A 9,849-nucleotide genomic window follows, 5' to 3' on the forward strand; every position below is an offset into this window, starting at 1 on the left:
CATTCGTCTAGGTCCATCTCCTAGTGCAAAGCCCATGTTCTTAAAGCCCAACCTGCTTTGTAGAGAGGCCAAACAGACTCAGGCAAGGGAGGGGCTTGGCCAAGGACACACACCTAGGCATTAATTGAGGGCAAATCTAAAGGGGTCCTAGCCTGGGAGGAGTTTAAAGTCTGGAGAAGCTCCTGTTTGCTGCTGGGAACACCCAGAGAGAGGGTAGATTGGTGGTGGGAACCAGAGAATAATGTGTGGCCTCGGACTCCTAGATCCAGATCCCCACCTGGGTCTGAACACCCTCCCTACCCCTTCTCAGCCAGAGCAAGAAACAAGTGGTGAGAAGGGCGGAAGATCATTCCTTGGGGAAAGGAGATTTGGCTCAGGCCATATGAGAGGGTCCCCAGTACAAGAAAAATTGACCAAGTCCTTTGGCACCTCGGAGACTTGGTTTGCCCATCTGTGAATCAGGAGAGTGGGTACTCACAGTTGAACTCTTAGGAGCCCAGAGAAACAGATGCTTGTTGTTGGGAGACCAGAACCAACCTACCTCTGGGCTAGTGCCCCTCATGTGGAGATAGATGAGGATCTCCGCCTTGCATCTAGGACTCCAGGAAGGAGAGGCATGCTGCAGACTCCCCAGGCAACACTCCCTGCTCCGCGGGAAGCCTGCTTCTCCCTCTGCCTCCGCCCCTGCTTGTGTTCCCTCTCTCGCTGTGTCTCTCTGTCAAATAAATAAATAAAATCTTAAAAAAAAAAAAAAATCAAGTTGAGTGATCTCATAAGGTGGGGAGCTGCAGGCCACACTGAGCTCACACATGATTTTGTTTGGCCCAAATAGTATTTGTTTTCAACTGTGATAAAATACACATGACATAAAATTTGCCATCTTAACCATTTTTAAGTTCACAGTTCAGTAGCGTTACATATATTCACATCATTGTACAACCGATCTCCAGAACGTCTTCATCTGGCAAAACTAAAATTCTGTCCCCATTAACAAGTCCCATTTCCGTCTACCCCCCAACCCCTGGCAACCATTCTGTTTTCTGTCTCTATGATTTTTACTGTTCTAGATATTTCATGTGAGTGGGATCATACAGTATTTGTCTTTTTGTGACTGGTTTATTGCATTTAGCAACATGTCCTCAAGCTTCATCCATGTTATAACGTGTGTCAGACTTTCTTCCCTTTTTAAGGCTGGGTAATCCTCCAGCATACGGATATGCCCCATTTTGTTTATCCATTCACCCGTTGATGGGTGTACAAATCTCTTTTGAGTTGATACTTTCAATTCTTTTGGGCATGTGCCCAGAAGTAAAATTGCTGGGTGATATGATAATTCTCTGTTTAATTTTTTGAGGCACCTCCATACAGTTTCCCCAGCGGCTGCACCCTAACACATTCCCACTGACAGGGTACAAGGGTTCCAATTTCTCTGTATTCTTGCCACCACTTGTTATTTTTTTTTTTTTAATAGTTGTCCTGATGGTTGTGAGGTGGAGTATTTCTTTTTTTAAGCCCACATTTTACAAGTGGGAGGTTTCACCAAAAAAAAAGCGTATGGTTTCTACATAAAAAATTCTCGAGCGGTGCTTCTGATGACTGAGCTGGGACCACAGGCAGAGGCACCTGGATGGCCCCTGGATGGCCCAAGCCACTCCCTGCCTCTGGAGGGGAACTTAGATGCATTTTCAGGAGGTGCTCTGACATGGTCTGAGAAATGGGAAGCAGTCAGCAGAACTGGTAGTCACTGCCCCTCTTCAGGTAGGGTCTGTGTCCTCCCGTTGGCCAGACTGCCCGCCTGGCCTGCCTGTGCACATCTGTGTTTGAGACAGTCTTGTTCCTACTCACCTTTCCACACGTGCCCGTTTTTTTGTTTTTGTTGTTTATTTTATTTTTAAAGATTTTATTTATTTATTTATTTGAGAGAGAGAGAGCATGAGAGGGGAGAGGGTCAGAGGGAGAAGCAGACTCCCCACTGAGCAGGGAGCCCGATGCGGGACTCGATCCTGGAACTCCAGGATCATGACCTGAGCCGAAGGCAGTCACTCAACTGACTGAGCCACCCAGGCACCCACACATGCCTGTTTTATAACGAGGAACTGCGACAGCTTTGTAGTGTGTCGACTTGGCCAGGCTGAACTACATTTCCCACAACTCCCTTATTCATAGGTTTCCCGTAGGGTGGGCCACAAGGTTCTTGCCAGATTTGGAAGGAAGCCACCATTTTGGTTACTGATCAGGTGATTTACCTCCTTGGTGTGAAGCAGCACCAATTACTGACTTTCCCTGGATTCTCCTTCAGTTTTGCTGACTCAGGTGTGTGCATGGTTAACCCTATGACGAAGGGTCTCAGCTTCTGCAGGATACCCTCATCACCAAGGTCAGAGGCAACAACAACCAACACAAGGTTCAGTCTGTCCTAGGGCTCCAGCTTGTGCGGTTTCGGCCTGCTCGTGATCTTCCCCTCCTGTCTGGGCAGCGCAGGCTCCAGCCTCAGTCACAGAAATCCAGCCTAATGGAAACTGGCTCCTCAGCCCCGCAATCCATCCAGTGTATAGGTGCGTCTGTGCCCAATACCCCTCTGGTTCTGCTTCTCCACTGAGCTCGGACTGACGCCTCCTGCCTCGTGCCCGCTCAGTCTACTTGCCGCTTTCACCTTTCCGCAGACTCGGGAGTTTTTGCCACACTGGGGGCTGGTGCTAGTGCTCCAGCCTGGACCGTCCCTGCCCCAGAGCCGCGGGCTTCTCTGGCCTCGTGCACATCCTCCTCAAGAACAGGAAGCAGGTCTGATTGGTCCCCATCCCTGCCTCTGTTCAGCCAGTGTGTGCTGAATGAGTGACCGTGCACTAGGCCATACGGGACCTCATTCCGTTCTCCCAGTATCTCTGCAAGGATCAATGCCCCCGTTTGCAAGTGCGAGTGGCCCCAGTAGCACTTGCTGTGGAAAGACCCAGGGCCTCTTCGCTGCCTCTTTTGACTAATGGAGCTGCCAGAATGGCTAAAGGGCCCTCTGGCTATATCAACCAAGGTTCCATTCCCGGGACAGAGGGATGGCAGCACCCCTTGTGCTGAGTGCTCGAGACCCCAACCCCCATCAGGTTCTGTGCTCGGCGCAGGAGTCCACTCGGTGGAGACTCCATCATATGGGTCACTAAGGCCTGCACAGCCTGGAAAGGGGCCTTTCCAGTGTCTTCAGAGTTGTCCTGGGGCCAGGGAGAAGTTGGATCTAGGGACCCAGGAGGTAGACCTGAGAAGCCGAGGAGGTTTGCAGGGAGACAGATCCCAGCCCCATGAGAGGAAGGAGGCAGGGGCACAGGAGGAGAGTGCGGTACACTCTTGGGGGCGGGGGGCGGGGAAACCTGGAGACCCTGACTGGAGGCAGTGTGTTCCCACCCCCTGGTTAGCTGATGGGTGAGTAAAAGAAATCTTTCTTGGCTCCATTTATAGATAAGGAAGCGGAGGCATGGGGAAAATAATCTTGCCCAGACCAAAAGACATGGTGGACCAGACCTGGAACGCTGACCTCAGCCTCCAGAGACCTGGTCCCACCCAACCCCTCCTCCCCTCCTGATCAGGGGGTGCAGAGAGGAGCGCAGGCTGGGGCCAATGCTAAGCCCCATTTTACAGACAAGCAAATAAACGTGGTTCTTTGCTTCCTCCCGGCACTGGGGTCCCCTGCCCCAGGAAGCCCTCCTCCGGAGCCTCACAGTGTCCTGTGCCTCCAGCGTTCACCTGGAATTGAGGCTCCTCAGTGAGGTCTAAGAGACACAGGAGGTCAACAGCGGGTCCTGGGCTCCCAAGCCCCGTGCAAGAGCGGAGTGTGGGGTCAGGGCAGAAAATACAGCCTTCCCATTCCCAGTCCCAAACCAGCAAGACCAGCTTTTGAACACCTTCCTCGCTGGGGCTGTCACAAGGCTGAGATGTGACCCGTGCAGCCTTCCTCAGATGTGCTAGTGCCTGGCACACGCCGAGGGGTCCCATGGGGCAGCTCACGGCCATCCATTCTTCAACTTGGGGTGCAGGTCAGCGACGTGGGACCCATGCACAGGTGCAGCTCCGCTGAAGGGTCTAGTGAGCACCCTGAGAAGAGAGGAGGGGAGGGGCCTGTGGGTAAACAGTGGGACACTGGGAAAGTCCTTTCAGAAGAAGAACAATTTAAAGGAATGACAAGGTCCAGGATGTGAGCATGGGAGGGTAAAGTGAGTCAGAGGAGTGAGAGACCAGATTGCAAGTGACAAAAACCAATTCAAACGAGCCAGCGTAAAAAGCAATGTATCAGCTCATGTGGCAGTCAGGTCTAAACTATCTTCAGGCATTGCTGGATCCAGAGGCTCTGCTAATGTCCTCAGGTATCTGTCTCTCCATTTCACGGTTCCAGCTTTCTGTCTTGGCTCCTTTTTCAGATGCGCTCTCCCTGTGTATTGACAAAGATGGCTACTAGCAACTCTGGCCCCCTTCTCCCTGCCTGAGGGAGAGAGCACCTCTTTCTCAGTAGCTCCAGGAAGAGTCCCAGGATTGACTCTCATTGAATTCACTGGGGTCAAGAACCTATTTCTGACCCAATGGTTGTGGCAAAGTGAACAACTGAACACTCATTGGCCAGGTCTTCAGTCACATAAACATTACTGGGACTTGAGAGTCAGATCCCCAGAGCCAGGTGGCCTGAGAGTAGGGTGGCTTGGGTCCCCTTCACCTGCAGGAGTGTTCTTTATTATCAGAAGAGTGAGAGGCCTGCCCTCTGGAGGGCTGGTCCACAGGTGCTCCAGTGCTCCTGGAAAAGGTGGGTCTCAGGATGGAGAAGACAGCCAGCTAGGGGCCCAAGTGTGCAAGGAATGGAGCTGGGAGACGGAGAGAGGTGGGGGCAGCAGCAGCAAAGTGGGAGGCCACTGGGAGAGCCAGATGGTATGAGCAACAAAGCGTGGATTTGGGCGGGAAATAGGGAAAGGCGGTGTGGAATACGAAGGACCTGAAGGGCACTTTGGGGCCGTGGAGCTCAGATGTCTGCAAAGGACAGATGGTCGGGGGTGGGGGGCCTCTGGTTAGGAGGGGCTCAGGGGAAGGGGTGCTGCTCCGTGTGACTTGTTGCACACAGCGGGTGCACTGTCCATGTGCCCGGGCCCCTCTAGCAGCCCCTTCTCAACCCCTCTCAGAACCTCAGTTACCTGGGAGCTGAGCAAAAAGCCAAGTCTCAGGCCCTGGCCTCAGATTGTTGACTTGGGACAACGGGGTGAGCAGTGAGCCTAGGTGGCATCTGGGCTTGGGTTTCCAATTTAGGCAACAGTGCGGGGGGTTGGAATCTGAGGGGTCACATTTAGCTGGTCAGGAGCACCATCCCCCAGAATCCTGGGCAGGCCGAGGCCTCGCCTGGCTTCTAGCTGCTGATGGCCTATTAGCTGGCCCTGCAGGCAGTGTGGGACAGGGGCTGGGCTGGCCCCATGGCCCTGCGGCAGGGCACTGGGCAACCCCCCCAAAACTGCACATGGATGAAACTATTACTGATCAGCAAGTGGCTAGGACATGGGCTGGCAGGGTGGGTGGAGCAGTCAGCCCCGGCCCACCATGGTCCTGCTGTCTCCAACCCAGGCCTCCTGCCTGCCTCCTGGATGCCCATAGTTGCCCAGAACCAGAACAGTTGCAGCCAAGGCTAGCATCCCATTTCCTCCTTTGCCCTAATGACAGGGCCCCCTACTGCCATGTCAGCAGGTCTCCATACTCAGGGGGAGGTGTCATCTTGTTCTCAAGCCTTCTGCCTAGAGAGCAACGATGGGCAGAGGGACTTGGCTGTGACTTGTCTTCTCCAGTGGCAGGGAAGCTTGTGCAGGGCAGGCGCCTGTGCTGGTTTTGCCCACCGTGTCCTTCCTCACAGTCCAGCCCAAGACAAGGCCGGGGAGACTCATGCTGGCACTGGGCCCTGCAGTTCCCAGAGGCAGGAGGCAGCGGGCAGCAGAAAGAGCACGTGGAGTGGCCACTTGCTCTGTGTGGAAGGGTCTGCAGGGTGGTAGGTAGCTGAAGGGTTTGCCCTGTGACCCCACTGTGTGTGCCAGGGGACGGTAGTGGCTGCCAGACCTGGGTCAGGTATACCAGCAGGCCAGAGGGGCTTCTCCAGTGATGCTCCCTCCCCTCCCCTATTGCCTTTCCCCCACCCCACCTATAGTCTCTAACACAGAGATCATCTTCATCTGTCACCTACCCCCAGCCCAGGCTTACCCAGCTTGGTACATGTACATACTCACTGTTCTAGAACATTCCCTAGCTTCCCACTGCCCCAGAGCCTTCCTTTTGCAGGCTTGTCTTCATAGGAACATTCCTCAAGGGCTCAGTTGGTCTTAAAATACAACTATCGCATATACTGGACACCAGAGTGTCTCGGGGCTGTGGATCATTCTTCCCAACTTGTCCAATAACCCTCTGGTCCGTGTGCACTCCAGATCGGCCAACAGGCAGAGGATCAATGCCTTGCTCAGGCCACACCTCGGGCTGTGCTCAGAGCCAGAGCCCAAGGCCTCCACATTTCCAATATCCTCATCACATCAACACAAAGTCTCAGTGAATTCAGAATAACTAATCTCGGCAAAGGCCCAGCCTGGTGTTACCTTGTACGTGCTGAGGGGCCCTGACCAGCAAACCCCGAAAAGCCAGGGCTGCCCCCCCTTCCCCCCCTTAGCGGGGGCCCGACCAGCGATCTTCAGCATCTTTCCACCTCCGCTCACAAGAGATCTGTCCCTTGAGTCTCCCTCCGGGATCAGCCGGCCGCCCCCTCCCCGCAGTTACCACCCCGTGCGGAGAACTCCAGGCTCCAGGCCTACCTCGCTAACATCTGGGGTGCCCAGGACCCTTGGGACCCCATCCAACCCAAGCCGCGCGCGGACCGCGCCCATCCCTACTCCACTCGGAAGAAAACGAGAGCGGTTCAAAGGTTTAAACAATTTATTGTGCCCCAAAAAGGCCGGCGGGATGAAGGGAAGGCCGCGCGGCCCGCGCCCCGAGCGATTGTTTGTCGCGCACCCAAAGGCGGAGGGTGGGAAGTGGGGATGGGCGGCGCGGGGGCCGGTCCTAGCGCGCCAGGGCCCCGCCACCCCGCGGCCCCCGCCGGGGCAGGCAGGCGCGGCCGCGGCCATTGGCGCCTAGGGGCCGGTAACCATGGCGACGGCCGTTGCCAAGGGCGAGAGCCAATAGGGGCGTCGCCAGGCCGTTTCAAAAATCTAAAGCAAAAACAACAACAAAAAAACGCTACGGCGGCGGGGGAGGGGGGACGAGGAGGGGAATGGAGCGGGCCCCAGGCCCTCCGTGCGGCTCAGAGCAGGGGCGGCGGCGGCCCGGCCGGACAACCGTACAAAACACTTGGGGTAGAAAAACCGAACGCCGGGAAGACCCGGCAGGCCGGCGCGCTCACTTGCGGCCCTTGGGCACCTTGGGGACGCTGGGCTTGGCCGCCTTCTTCACCTTCTTGCCCCCGGCGGCCGCCGCCTTCTTAGCCTTGCTGCCTTTGTCCTTCTTGGAGGCGGCGCCCTTCTTGTGCGAGCGCTTCTCGGGCTTCTGGCCCTTGGCCGGCTTCTTGTCCGCGCGCCGGGGGCCGGCCGCGCCCGGGGCCGCCTTCTTGGCCTTATGCGCGGCGGGCGCCGGGGCGGTGGCGGCCGCCGTGGCTCCGCGCCGCTCGCCGCCGCCCTCCAGCTTCTTGCGGTTGAGCTTGAACGAGCCGTTGGCGCCGGTGCCCTTCACCTGCAGGAGCGTGTCGTTCTGCACCAGCGCCTTGATGGAGTACTTGAGGTAGGTGCGCCCGTTCTGCTGGTCGAACCACGCCACCTTCTTGGCCTCCGTGTAGATCTTGGCCAACGACGAGCCGTTGCGCTCGCCCAGCCTGCGGATGGTCTCCACCACCAGCTGGCTGTACTTGCCCGGCTGGTTCTTCTTCTTGTTCTTTTTCTTCTTGGACGGGGACAGCGTCGCCGAGCCGCCAGCCTTAGCCGCCTTCTTGGCCGCCCCCTCGGCGGTCGTCAGCGGCAGGGCCTCCTCGAGCTCCACAGACATGGTGGCGAGCGGGTTGGTGGCGGGCGGGGCGCGAAAGCCCGGGGGCCGCGCCGGGAAGAGGAAGGCGAGGGGCCGAGGGGGCGCCGGGGGACTGGGGGCGCGCGGCGGCTCCAGGCGGGAGCGGCCGCGGCCGGGCCTGGGGCCGGGCGGCAGGGCTGGGGCGTGGGCCGGGCCGGCCGGAGCTGGGGATCTCGGGCCGGGGCCGGAGCTGGAGCCGAAGCCGGAGCCGGAGCGGAGCGGGGTGTCGGGGCAGATGGGGCTGGAGCCGGGACCCGGCCGGAGCGGGGAAATCGGCCAAGGAAGCGCCGCGGCTGCTGCTGCCACTGCTGTCGCCGGAGCTCGCTGGGCGTGCGCGCTGCGCTCTGGTGAAGAGGGCGCTCTGCTCCGCTTTTATAGCTCCATGGCGGACCACGTTGAGAACAACAACAGCCTGGTCTGGAGCCAGCGCCAACTTGTGCTTCTTGCAGCCCCTTCCTCGGCCGCTGGCTTCCCGGACCGCGCCTCCCAGGCGCCACCGAGCCCACAGCCGAGCGCCCCGGACAGGGCCCGAGCCTGCGGCGCAGCGGAGAGGCGGCCTGCGCCCGGGAAGGGCTCGGCAAAGGGGAACGGAGGGGTGCACCCTATGCTGCGGGAGCGCGAGAGGAGGGGGGCACCCGGTTTGGGGGCGAATAGCGCGGGTCCCGGGGGAGGCCGCGCGGCCCGGAGCTTTGGGGCCGGCAGCCAAGAGTGCGCCACGGCCACCCAAGCCCTGAGCGCGGTCAGGGGGCCCCTGGCCTGCCCGCAGGACCAGCTTTAATTTGTCCGAACTAACACAGGGCACGCCCTCACGTGGTCGGCTGGGGCAATGTGAAGTGTGCTAGGACATCTCCGAGGGGGGTCTCCACCCGCGTCCGAGGGGACGGCGGCTGGAGGCGCCCTCCAGCTGCGCGCGCGGGGTCTTGTTATGCCTCAGGGGCCTGAGCACCGCCCGGGACGAAGTGGGGGACGACCGCAGGTGTCTCTCTGCGGACACTTCCTAACACTCCCCCCCCCCCCCCCCCGGCACTGGCGCTGATGCTCCTAGTGCCCCATTTTGTGCTGTGCAAGTAGCCGCCACCGTTCGCCCCAAAGCCAAATGGCGGTTCCATGGTGGAGCTGGTGGAGCGAGTGTCAGGCTGCGACCCCCGAAGGAGTTCTTGGACAGGGTGGGGGAGGGGAGGTGCTGCGGCCACACCCCTCCCCCTGTCGTGCGGGAAGGGCGATGGAGAGCGGGTCCCGGAGACTGCTCTCCTAGCTCTCTCTCTCCCGGTACCAGGCGAAATTCTCCGCGGGGGCTTGTGCAAGTCTGGCGGCTCTGAGCTGGGCGGGATGCCGCAGAACTGGTGCCGAGGAGGCGCCGAACAGTCTTTCTCGAAGCCAAAGAAGCCTCTACTTGGGGAAGCTGACACCATGGGGAGACACCCCGGGAGGAGAGCTGATCCCTTTGGAGTAAGTGATTTTAGGCCCGAGCATGGAGGGGTGGATAGGACGGGATGGTAGAAATTGGGGTTCCAGGGTGGAGAGAGCTGGAGGCCATGAAGTCCGGGAAGGGGAAGCGCGGGGGTGGGGGCTGGTGTTCTGGGCCTTCTACCCCAAGAGGCCCCTGTCTGCACGCACCCTTTTCCCAGAGCAAGCACAGACCCCATTTGCCCCTCAGGCAAACTAGTGAATAAGGCCCAGGAGAGGAGGAAATTGAAGCTGGGAAATGTGAGACCCGGGTGGGTTTTTTTGGAGGGGGAGGGCGGTCAGTGGCATTGAGCCAGAGGAGGACTTTGTCCCCCAGGGCAGTGAGTACAGCCCATAAGG

At 58.5% G+C, this 9,849-nt stretch overlaps 1 protein-coding gene across 1 annotated transcript; it reads right to left on the bottom strand.

The window, feature by feature from the left end:
• Positions 1–6,633: 6,633 nt before the first annotated feature.
• On the bottom strand, positions 6,634–8,140 carry LOC116637041 (histone H1x). Its single transcript, XM_032412235.1, has one exon. It carries the CDS (start codon positions 8,023–8,025, stop codon positions 7,387–7,389), a length of 639 nt encoding a protein of 212 aa, XP_032268126.1. The 5' UTR covers positions 8,026–8,140; the 3' UTR covers positions 6,634–7,386.
• Positions 8,141–9,849: the final 1,709 nt, after the last annotated feature.

The sequence above is a fragment of the Phoca vitulina genome, unplaced genomic scaffold (genome assembly GCF_004348235.1).
Source record: "Phoca vitulina isolate PV1807 unplaced genomic scaffold, GSC_HSeal_1.0 scaffold13, whole genome shotgun sequence".
Lineage (NCBI taxonomy): Eukaryota > Metazoa > Chordata > Mammalia > Carnivora > Phocidae > Phoca > Phoca vitulina.

Bases quoted from the DNA above. Each gene is read 5' to 3' on its own strand.
- LOC116637041 (XM_032412235.1), bottom strand. From the start codon at position 8,025: ATGTCTGTGGAGCTCGAGGAGGCCCTGCCGCTGACGACCGCCGAGGGG.